This window comes from Rhinoraja longicauda, chromosome 2, assembly GCF_053455715.1.
Source record: "Rhinoraja longicauda isolate Sanriku21f chromosome 2, sRhiLon1.1, whole genome shotgun sequence".
NCBI classification, from domain to species: Eukaryota; Metazoa; Chordata; class Chondrichthyes; order Rajiformes; family Arhynchobatidae; genus Rhinoraja; species Rhinoraja longicauda.
The window spans coordinates 55,113,293-55,125,716 of record NC_135954.1 but is presented as its reverse complement, the minus strand read 5'-3'; the positions used below and the strand labels follow the sequence as shown (position 1 = coordinate 55,125,716).

At 40.9% G+C, this 12,424-nt stretch overlaps 1 protein-coding gene across 4 annotated transcripts in view; it reads left to right on the top strand.

Annotated features, from left to right (window-relative positions):
- Positions 1–12,424, top strand: part of LOC144604713 (cadherin-12-like) — a 576,800-nt gene that overhangs the window by 452,945 nt on the left and 111,431 nt on the right. For all 4 annotated transcript variants that reach the window (XM_078419376.1, XM_078419367.1, XM_078419374.1 and 1 more), the window contains one exon: positions 9,576–9,763. In XM_078419376.1, the coding sequence (XP_078275502.1) occupies positions 9,576–9,763 (188 nt within the window). The remainder of the gene's footprint in view (positions 1–9,575; positions 9,764–12,424) is intronic.

Genomic DNA, 12,424 nt, shown 5'->3' with positions numbered 1-12,424 from the left:
TTCCCCTCTTCCATTATAGACTAGGCTCTCACTAGGGTCTCCTCAATATCCTGTAACTCTGCTCTTGCTCCCCCTCCTCCTATTCGTAAGAAGGATAGAGTCCCCCTTGTCCTCACCTTCCACCCCATCAGTCGTTGCATACAACAAATTATCCTCCAACATTTCCGACTCTTCCAACGGGATCCCACCACTGGCCACATCTTCCCATCTCCACCCCTTTCTGCTTTCCGCTGAGACCATTCCCTCCGAAACTCCCTGGTCCACTCGTCCCTTCCCTCCCAAACCGCCCCCTCCCCAGGTACTTTCCCCTGCAACCGCAGGAGATGCAACACCTGTCTCTTTACCTCCCCCCTCGACTCCATCCAAGGACCCAAACAGTCTTTCCAGATGAGGCAGAGGTTCACCTGCGCGTCCTCCAACCTCATCTATTGTATCCGCTGTTCCAGATGTCAACTTCTCTACATCGGCGAGACCAAGCGCAGGCTCGGCGATTGTTTCGCTGAACACCTGTGCTCGGTCTGTCTCAACCAACCTGATCTCCCGGTGGCTCAGCACTTCAACTCCCCCTCCCATTCCCAATCTGACCTTTCTGTCCTGGGCCTCCACCGTTGTCAGAGTGAGGCCCAGCACAAATTGGAGGAACAGCACCTCATATTTCGCTTGGGCATTTTATACCCCAGCGGTTTGTACATTGACTTCGCCCACTTCAGGTAGTCCCTGCTTTCTCTCTCTATCCTCTCCCCTTCCCAGTTCTCCTACTAGTCTTCCTGTCTCCGACTACATCCTATTTTTGTCCCGCCCCCTCCCCTGACATCAGTCTGAAGAAGGGTCTCGACCCGAAACATCACCCATTCCTTCTCTCCTGAGATGCTGCCTGAACCGCTGAGTTTCTCCAGCATTTTGTGTCTATCTTCGATTTAAACCAGTATCTGCAGTATTTTTTCCTACATTCGTAGGACTTTATTAGTATCGGACTTTCTGGATTATTGGATGTTATTCCTATTAGTATCACAACATGCATTAATTTACTTTGTCTTGGATTTTGTACAGGTATTGTAATACATTTTCCAGTAAACTGCATGTCTGGTATGTTTTGATAGAACATGGGATGCTAAACTATTGGGATAGTATTTTACTGTCGGAAGTGGTGACACGATGTGCAACAATTTAGTTGTCTGGATAACCTCTGAAAAATGGAGTCCTCAAAAGATTTGGGAAATATCAATCATTAGGGTCATTAACTAAGTTTATTGAACTTCCAATAACCAACAGTTGGGCCCAATTCTTGTGCTAAAGTGATCACAATTTTAAAGCAATACTGAGCCAAAAATATTTATTTATTTATTTATTCATTTATTTATCTATTTATTTATTCATTCATGTACCTGCAAGATTAAGGAAAGCAAAGTTATAGAGTTGAACAGCATTGAAATAGGCCCTTCAGTTGAACTTGTCCCTGCCAAACTAGGTGCCTTCCTGAGCTAGTCCTATTTGCCTGCATTTGGCTAATTCTCCCATCCTTTCCTAAAATGGACCTGTCCAAATGTCTTTTAAACATTGTAAAAGTACCTGCTTCGACCACCTCCTCTAGCAACTCATTCCATATACCAATCACAGTGTGTGTGAAAAACCTGTCCCTTATATCTCCTTAAATCTTTCCCTTCTCACTTAAACCTATGATCTTTAATCTTTGAACCCTCTTATCCTGTGACAAAACAGGGTGACCACCCACCTTATCTATGTGCCTCATGATTTTATAAATCTTTAGACAGTCACCCTTCAACCTCCTTCACTTGGAGGTCTCAGCAGTGTCTTGTACAGCTGTGTCATGACATCCCAAGTCGTACTCAGTGCCCTGTTCGATGAAATCCAGCATGCTATATGCCTTCTTTACCACCTTATTTATCTGTGTTGCCATTTTCAGGGAACCATGAATTTATACCACTAGATCTCTCTGTACTAAAACACTCCCCAGGGTCCTGTCATTCACTTTGAAAGTCCTTCCTTAGTTTTACTTCCCAAAATAGATCACTGCACACTTGCTCGAGTTAAATTCCACCTGCTATTTCTATGCAAACTTTCACAGTGGATTTAAATCCTGTTATAAACATAGATACCTTCTTCACTGTCCACTATACCACCGATTTTGATAACATCTGCACACGTCCTAATCATGCTAGCTACCTCATCCAAATATATCAGCACGGTTCCCCATGGCAACCATTGGTCACAGGGCTTCAATATGAAAAACATCCTTTCACTGCCACCCTCTGAAGCTTTCCAACTAGCCACCTTGATATCCAGTCGGCTTGTTCACCCTGAATTCCACGTGATCTCAACAGCAGTAGGGTGTCTCCTGCAAAAAGGTTTATAGCTCCAAGGCCATTGGAATAGTTAGATAAATGCACTGGGCTTTCAAAACCAACAGCAGGGTCCAAACCTTGTGCTAAGTGATAGCAACTTTCCTCTGAACTTAAAAACAATCTGATTAAAAATATATTTATTATTCACTTTTTCATGTACACAATAATAAAATAGATTGTGATGATGTAGCTAGTTGGGAACAAAATTTAGTGTTTATCTGTGTACCATTTGAGAAAAGTGATCAGCAGGTCACAATTTCCTCTCATTGTTTGTCAGCCTACAAAAGCAAGCAGAATGAACACAGGCACGTGATTGCAGTCATAGTCTGAGCTTACTGTATGTCCTTATAGAGACATCTCTGGAAGCTTCCTGCAGGGTGTGCCAACAGCAACCCTGCACTGTCCGAGTGCCCGCCCTTGCCAAAGAACATATCCCCTGTGAGTGATGCTTTACATCAGTCTGTGTAACCACTTGGGAAGATTAATTCCCCATACTCACTTCCTTCACAGCCCTCTTTATCAGTTTAACATTTGTTCTTTCATTGGCAACATTCTACGGTAACTGGGAGAGTGTTGCTTGTGGATAAACCTTTAAGTTTTACTTTTACAGATACACCGTGCTTACCCGTTCACATTAGTTCCATATTATCCCACTCTCTCATCAACTCCCTACACACTACAAACCAGTTTAGTTTCACCCTGACAGTTGCAAGAACCTGGGGATGAGGCTGTTCCTGAGTCTGGAGGTGCGGGCGTAGAAGGCCTTGTATCGTCTGCCCGATGGTAGAAGTTCGAACAGACTGTTGCAGGGGTGTGAAGAGTCTTTGTGGATGCTGGTGGCTTTTCTGAGGCATCGTGTGTTGTAGATGCCCTTCAAGGCTGGTAGCTGTGTTCCGATGGTCCTCTGAGCTCTATGAACTACCCGCTGAAGAGCTTTCCTCTCTGCCTCCGTGCAGCTGAGATACCACACAGGGATGCCATGTGTTAGGATGCTCTCTATGGTGCAGCGGTAAAATGTTGTCAGCAGCTGTTGGGGTAGACCAGATGTTGGGAATATTGTTCATAAATTACCGTAGTGAGTTCAGTGCAGATTGTGTAGTTGGCATTGGTGGTATCTTTCCAGTGCTTTGAACTGCCTGCTTGCAGGTAGACCAGGATTCAGAAGCATGGAGCAGCGCAAGGATCAGTGACTTGTGCAGAACAAGACCTGTGATTTTGATCTTTAAATATATTTCTCCTTAATTAACCAAGGATTATCTGGTATTGAAGCCAATCGTGAGTTTTACTTTTGATGTTTGGTTTTTTAAGAAGTTTCTCCTGAAACATAAGAAGTGGTCCATGTTTTCCATGTGCGGCCAGGTTCAGCAATGACCACACCAACACTAGCAGTAGGGTGAACTCACTTGATCCATTTTATTTACAGTGGTAAGAAAGTCAAGGACCACATGGGGGCGCTGTCCTTCACCATCAGAGCACATGTGCAATGACACTGGCAATCTCAGGCCTGTCTCAGGAGCTCAGTCCTGGTCTTCAAAGGAGGAGGCATGGAAATCCCGGGCTTCTACCTGCAGTTCACCCTTGCCTCGAGAGGAGGTACTGACAGTGCAGGTTTCTTTCTGGCAGATCATCTCTATGTGTCTATGGGCACATTCCCTCATTGTCTGTGGGCTGGAAGTGGTTCTGGCATCTCAGGCTTGCCCCATCCACTAGGTCTTTGCTTCAGGTAGGGGCAATGGGGCTACCTAGGGCTTCTTTCCTGGCAGTGCAGTCTTGACCACACAGTGGCACTGATAGCCTCAGGTTTGTCCCAGAAGGTCAGTCTTCCTCAAAGCTGCAACAGTGGAAGACAGTTAGCAGGGAAGCTGTCCACTTTGTCTCCCTTCCTCTTTCTTCTTTCTTTTGTTCTTTGTTCTTTGTTCTTTCTTCTTTCTTCTTTCTTCTTTCTTCTTTCTTCTTTCTTCTTTCTTCTTTCTTCTTTCTTCTTTCGCCTTTCTCCTGCTTCTTCTTTCACCTTCTTCCCTCTGGCTAGAATGCCTGGACCTTATAGGGAGTAGGATGACAAATTTCTAGCGGCTAACAAATTTCAGAAAGTTGAATCCAGCTATTACCAATGATGCTGGGGATTGGCCTCTCCTGGCCTGTCCTCCAGTTAAAGGGATCAGAACGGCATCCAAGGGAGGGGGCGCCATCACAAATTGTAAAGCACTTTGGTTTTTCTAATATTGAATATCAGGCTCATCCTTTCACATGTTTCAGTAAACAAATAGACAATAGTTTGGAACTCGGAATTCAATTATGTGTAAGCCTCTTTTGAATTCTTCAAGTCAATCACTGAGGTTGTGCTGACCTTAATTCTGAAACATGACAACTGAAGATTAGATAATATTCCATTAACTCTAAAGATTAGGTCTATCCATGTGGGATGTTTGTAGGAAGCAGGTGCATCATTTAAACTTTTTTTAGCGAAACAGCGCGGAAACAGGCCCTTCGACCCACTGAGTCCGCGCTGACCAGCGATCACCTGTACACTGACACTATCCTACATTCTCGGGAGAATTGTTACAATTTTTACATTTTTCACCAAAACCAATTATAATACAAACCTGTACGTATTTGTCGTGTGGGAGAAAACCAGAGCACCTGGAGAAAACCCACATGGTCACAGGGAGAACATACAAACTCCGTATAGACAGCAACCTTAGTCAGGATCGAACCTGGGTTTCTGGCACTGTAAGGAAGCAACTCTACTGCTGTACCACTGTGCATTTGTGGAGAGAGAGTCTAAAATTGTGTCTTCATCAAAACTGACCCTGTTATAGACCTATTGGCAAAACAAAAATTTGCAAAAGTGTGGATTCTGTCCATCTGGAGCCTCTGCGGACATGTTATTTACTGCACCACAACACCAAGAAATATGCACGTAGCAGCACCATTTTTTATGAATGTGTTTTTTTTAACCTCAGTAAAGCCTTTCACTCTATCAATGGAGAGAGACTATGGAGAGTACTCTCCTCTCCTGTGAATGGTTCATTGTCTTCCTGTTACCTTCATCGTCATCTCCATATTATCCTCATCAGCATACCAATAGTCAATAGTGTTTTACTTGTCACATATGCAACTTCACAGTGAAATTCATTTTGCATACGTTTCACATGCAGCCTCACCCATTTTTGACGCCATTAGCCCTCGCGTCGATGCCACAGTTCCCACAAACTGACGTCCCACTTCTCTCCTTGCCTGACCACCTTTGTGTCCCGGGGATGCCTCCTGCAGCCTACCTGAAGATGCTGAAGGCATTACCCTGGTTCACCCTCCCACCGTTCCTTGCTCCTCGTGTCTGGCTTCTCCAGCTCCCTCCTGGTTATGCCATCTGCTGAGCCTTCAGGCGGGTTCCTGGTCCCGCCGACTGATAAACCTTCGGGGCGGGTTCCCGGACCCACCGGAGGCTGCAGGATGTGAGCCGGGCCAAACAGGCAGGTCCTCTGAGATCGGTCCACTGCGGGCAAGCTGGGCCTGCTTGCCAGGTGCATTCACTGCTATAATATCCAATTCATGATTATGTTTGGGTCTGCTTCATCTTGTACTATTTCCTCAAATTTGTTTTCTGTGTTTTATTTACCATCTAATGTAATACTGCTTGGGGTCTACTACTTCTTTAGGAAGAGTCTTGGGAAATTTACTTTTATCAGCCGGTCCATTTTTCTCAATTGGCCTATAAAGGTGTATATATATATATATATCTTGTCCCAAGCTCCAAATATCACAATTGATTTTCTTAATTGGTTGACGTGGCATTACATCAAAAACAAATTTTCCTCATGTAAGTTTTTACTTGATTCATTATTACTTTTAAGATCAAATTAAAGATGTTGCTACTTTGTTCAAGGGTTGTATCTGGCTGCTGGATATTTAAAGTCCAATATATGAAATAGTAAATGGCAATAATTATTCATATTCCAAAAAAGTTTCTGTCAGTTATAGGTTATGATGCTTATTCAAGCAGATATATTCCTTATATCCATGTCATTTTATGCTATTGAGAAATCTATCACAGTTTAATAATACTGAATCTGATTCTCTTTTGTTGATTCCTGCTGCAAAATCAGGAATTTGATTGTGGAAGGCCTATTTTCACGTTATAATACACGTTTGCAGCAGCAAGATTAGTGTCTCTTTCTGTGTGATAGCCCACACAGGTATGAACATCGGATTTATGTTCTTGGAAACCATACAGCCAAATAATCACACTTGGCATATGATTCACCCAATTGTTAATGCTTGGGTCAGTGCCCACCAGTTAGTTTTATGTTAGTTTTGCTTTACGATGGTGCAGTTGATGATAAAGAGAACAGCTTGTGTGTTCTCCCAATTGCACTTGTGCTGATTTCCCTTGGGATAGCTGACTAGAAATTTTAGTGCCTTATGGGCTGGCCACTGAATTTACCAAATAATCGTCCCCCCAGTATCCAATTAATTATTATGCTTGTGAATTTTGACCATAAGATAAAATAATAGCATTAACTACTCCCTAAAATCAAATTTGCAGCACAAAGTCATCCTAATACTTCAATGATACCTAGATTTCTGGACATATATCGGTGAGACCAACCGCAGGCTGGACACCTCCGCTCAGTCCACCTAAACCTACCTGATCTCCTGGTTGCTAATCATTTTAACTCCTCTTCCCATCTCGGGTGCTGTCTGTGTGGAGTTTGCACATTCTCCCTGTGACCGCAGGGGTTTCCTCAGGTTGCTCCGGTTTCCTCCGACATTACAAAGATGGTGGATTTATAGGTTAATTGGCCTCTGGAATTTACCCCTAGTGTGCAAGGAGTGGATGCGGAAGTGGGATCGCATAGAACCAGTGTGAATGGGTAATTGATGGTCGGCATGGGCTTGATGGACTGAAAGGCCTTTTTGCATGCTCCATCTTTCAATGAAAATGTCTACAGGTTACTCCTTCATCAAATCAAGTAACAGAAAGTCTACCTTACCCACCTTAATGTTACAATATCACATGCTTTGGACATAATAACACTTTTCATTGATGATAGCACCTTTTATATAGTAAAAGATCTCTAGTCTTTACATGGAACATTGTAAAACAAAATTTGATATTGACCATCATAGAGATAGTGTTACAGATTATCTAAAGATTTGTCAAAGGGGTAGATTTTCAGTGCTGTTTCATGGGATGACACAAAAGATGAGAGTGGAAACTCCAGACTTAACGTCCTAGATAACTGAATGTACGGCCCAAGATACTCTCTGCTAGCACTGTATAATTATGGATGTCCAAGTAATTACAGTGAGTGTACAGCAATCTTGGAGGGTTATAGTTATGAGAGAAGGCACAGAGAAAGAGAGAGATGAGGCCAAGGAAGAATATAGGATTTTATAAGCAAGGCAATGTCAGAGCGCTTGCCAATAAAACACCAGTTAAGTCGAAGGAAATTAGTGAATAAACAGTGACAGTTTAAACCTGCATTTCTGAAAGTTCTGTTTTAGTACCTTGGTTTCAATTGGGGAGTGGTCCTAAGGAGTTAAATTACTAGTCTGGCACCAGAGGTTTGAATGATGGTGATACAGGTTTGAATCCCCAACATCAAGTGGAATAATTAAGAAGTAGAAAAAAAAGAACTGTCGGTACTGGTTCACAAAAGGAGGCACAAAGTGTTGGAGTCACTCAGTGGGTCGGGCAGTATTTCAGGAGAATGTCGATAGATGGCTGTGATAGGTCGGGACCTTTCTTCAGTTAACAAAGTAAATCTGGAATAAATCACCAAACTCAGAAACAGTGTTAATGAAACAACTAGATTGCAGTAAAAACCACACCTGGTTCATTCATGTCCTTCAGGGAGAAAATCTGCCATCCTTGTCTGGCCTTTATGTGACCCCGAAGCCTTTATGACAGTTGCCTTAAGACGTTCTGGGATTTTTTTTTTTCAAAATATGAAGATTGCTATTGAAATACCAGTTTTCACTTTAACTAAAAAAAGAGACATAAATGTGGTGGTGAATTTACTGAAATTCCAGATCATTCAACTGACAGCATTTAAAATAACTAAGAGAAGTGTGGGACCTTAATGTAGTTACACCATGGCCTGGCTCAACAACTCAAACACCCAGGAATGAAGGAGATTAGAAATAGTGATGGACATTGCCCAATCTATCACGGGCACCATTGACGGTATCCACATGAAGCGTTGCCTTAAAATGGTAGCCAGCATCATCAAAGACACATCCTGCCCTGGCTATGCTCTCAATTCACTCCTACCAATGGGAAGAAGGTATAGGACTGAAAACCATGACAAACCAAGTTCAAGAATAGCTTCTTCCCAACAACCACCAGACTCTTGAACACTACATAACTCTATGACGATGGACTGTCTTGGGTTGTACTAAGAACTTTGTGCATTTTTAGACTAGTATTGGGGTCATTCATTTATCAAAACTGTTGTTTATTATATATTATCTATATGTACTGTATTACAGGCCAGGTATGGTGCTACAAGTAAGAATTGAATGGTTCTGTTGTTGGTTAATATGACAACTAAACACTGTTGATCCCTTAACGTATTATGGGGGGCAAAGTTGCTGCATTAAGAAGAAAAATTGCATTTTCAGAATAATTCAATATAATGGGAAAACCAATAGCCTGCCCAGAATTAACTCACTCTCTCGATGATTGGTGTTTATACAAGAAATATCTATTTTAAAAATAAACTTCAATTAAGTTGTCCTTGAGTAATGGTAAATATTGTTGCATGAGTTGATAATCTATTAATACTACTTATTGCACTATTCACTGCATTCAAGCCAAACAGAAGTCCTATTCCTGTATTCTGATTGTAATGTTATATGTCTCCATGAAAAATTTATGAAAATAATAACAAGAAAGTATGGTAATAATACATGTTCTTACCTTAAAATATGCAACCATTTCTGGGAATGTCTGACTCCTTTATCAAATGCCTGTACTTCATAGCAGTTAATACCGATTGCACCAGAAGGCATTTCAATGTTTCAATTGTAAAAGGGTTTTGTAGGATGTATTTCATAATCCGTACAATATTCAATTACATTTTATTATGTAGTAACTTTATTTATATTGGTTTCTTTTAAAATTTGGAAGAACAAAAAATAAGTTTTATCTCTTGCAGCCTGACTGACTTTGAACATATTTCTTATAACTCTGAACCCCTCTTACAGATATCTTTCATCTAAAGGTTCCTGAATCAACCCCCGTTACTTCGCTAATTGGTAGAATAAAAGCCAATGATGCTGATATTAGGAGGAATGCCGACATAGATTACAGCATTGTTCCTGGAGATGGGCTGAATGTGTTTGACATTACATCTGATAAGGCCACGCAAGAAGGAGTTATCAGCCTAAAAAAGGTGAGAACTACTGTATATTGTGTTATGAATATAATCAAAGTCAAATAAGCAGCAATCCCTTATAATGCCTGCATTTCAGTCTGTGCCACATAAATGCTGCTGAGAATTCCTTTTAGATATTGTAATTGCATACCAAATATCAAGATTGTGATATTTCATTTTATTTTATGTTCTTTCTCTTCCTCATTGTCCTTCCTTTTGTTGATCTTCATATGCTGGTATGCCTCCTGCCCACGATTACTGCCTTTTTCACTTTCAGGATGATATTGAAAGTCTGTATTACAATGGATCTCTTAATTCAACTTCTACATCTGCTCAAATAAATTGAAGTGTGCCATAAAATACAAACATGCCCTCTTCGCCTCTACCTATTCCAGCATTACATGAGTGCCCAAATCTTGTAATGCCTCTACACAGAATCCACAATAAGTGTTGCATATGATCTGTAAAAATTATTCTTTTACATAGTCCCATTACTACCAATTTTATTATTTACGCAATATCAAGCATCTCTTTCTTTGTTATTGTGAACTACATTTGATCCTACCATTCAATTTGACAGTTATTTCTGTCATGGCTCACATAGAATAGAATAAGAATAGGTTATTTCACCCTTTGAATCCTCTGCAATTCTACAATATCATACTTAATCTGTGTCTCCGCTTCTTTTACGTATCTTTGCTCTGTAGCTGCTGATATCATCACTTGATGTAATCATCATTCTCAGTTTTGAAAATTACCATTGACCCCAATGTCTAATTCCACTTAGGGGAATGAGTTTCAGATTTCAGATTTCACTCTTAAGCAGAAATGCTCCAATTTTCAAATTATTCCCCAGAACAGTGGAAATTGTTTTTCTGTTTCTGCCTTATCAAAGCCTTCTGTCATTATAAAGACCTCCATTAACCTTCCACTCAACCATCTAAACACAATAAAATAAAAATAAAACAGGTTTATATAATTTAACTCCTTGAGGTCCAGTATTATTCTGGTAAATGTTTGCCTTCCCACAATGCAGGGCAGTGAAAAATATGCACCACTTGAGGTAGAACCAAAGTTACGCACAAAAGAAACAAAATATACTTCCCATAGAATTTCCTCTAGTGAAATATAAGCCAATGGTCCAGTGTCATTTCTGATCGTGTCCTTGCTGATTTAGTGATTGTACCCAGAGACTTTGTTACGTGACATTTATTAATCTGCCTTCCTTGTTTCCAAAATAGGTGGCCTCATGTTTCTCCACATTGGGGTCAATCTGCCAGTGTCATTCACCAAAATTCTTTCAGTGCCCACTTGAGATATTCTACTTCCAGTTGCACTGTTTACTGTCCCTTCTAACTTGGTGCCATCTATAAACTGGTTTGAAAAATACTAAGATCATGAAAGATATCATTGAATTAAATGGGGGAAAGCTGATCCTGAAGATGCGCAATAAGCACTGCTTGTTACATTACACTGATCTCTCCATCACCTCGCTTCATATATAACCATATAACCATATAACAATTACAGCACTGAAACAGGCCAGTTTGGCCCTTCTAGTCCATGCCGAACACTTTCTCCGACCTAGTCCCATCTACCTGCTCTCAGACCATAACCCTCCAATCCCTTCCCATCCATATACCTATCTAATTTACTCTTACCTTGCAGGTTACATTATATTACCTCTATACCTTTTTTGATAAGCTCTTGTGGAAATTATTGTTAACCCTCCAGCAAGTTGATAAAAATAACATCCATAGAATCCCATTACTTTACACATTGGTGATCATTTCAAACATTGCATTTAGACTGGAGGCACAAGAAACTGCAGATGCTGGGATCTTTAGCAACAAACAAAGTGCTGGAAGAACTCAATGGGATCTCATCGAAGATGGGTCCTGACCCGAAACATCGTGTGTCCATTCCCTCCACAGATGCTGCCTGGCCCATTGAATTCCTTCGGCACTTTTTTTGTTGCATTACAATTAGATTGGTCAAGGAATCCTCAACACAAATCTAAGCTGATGATCTATGATCAGCTCACTCCTGCTGAAGTACTTATCAGCCTTCCACTGATGTTAGTCCAATGATCTCACTATCAATGCACTTAGTCCCAATCCACTGTTCACTCCCGACAGCCTTGAATCAATAGATATTTTCTTCTCTGCATCCCACAGCAACCTAGAATGTACGAAATGATTTGTCCACTATAAATTCAGCCAGTATTTCCTCCTTATCAATTTTTAGCCCTTTGGGAATCTCAATTACATGTTTGGCTGAGTAATCTGCAGCAGCTACTGCCTTGGAGAAGACTGATGTAAAGTAATCTTTGATTACCTCAGCCATGTCCTCTGGTTCCCTGACAAACGAAAAATGCTTCTAATCTCTGATCAGTTCCATCATGCTGGCTATAACTCTTTTCATGTTCAAATGCCTATAAAATAGTTTTGAATTCCTCTTTAGGTTTGTTTTCTCACATTGCCTAATTCTGGAATGTTTCTCTGTCTTAAATGGAAATTAATGGATTGCCTTTCTCAAGTCTCTTATTTTAATCCTTTCGCTTTCATGTTCTATCTGCCTTAAATTCATTAAGCTCATTCCTTGATTTGTCCTGATATCAACTATTTATTTATTCATATTGAATCCAACATAGTCTCATGTGCATCATTCTTAAATAGT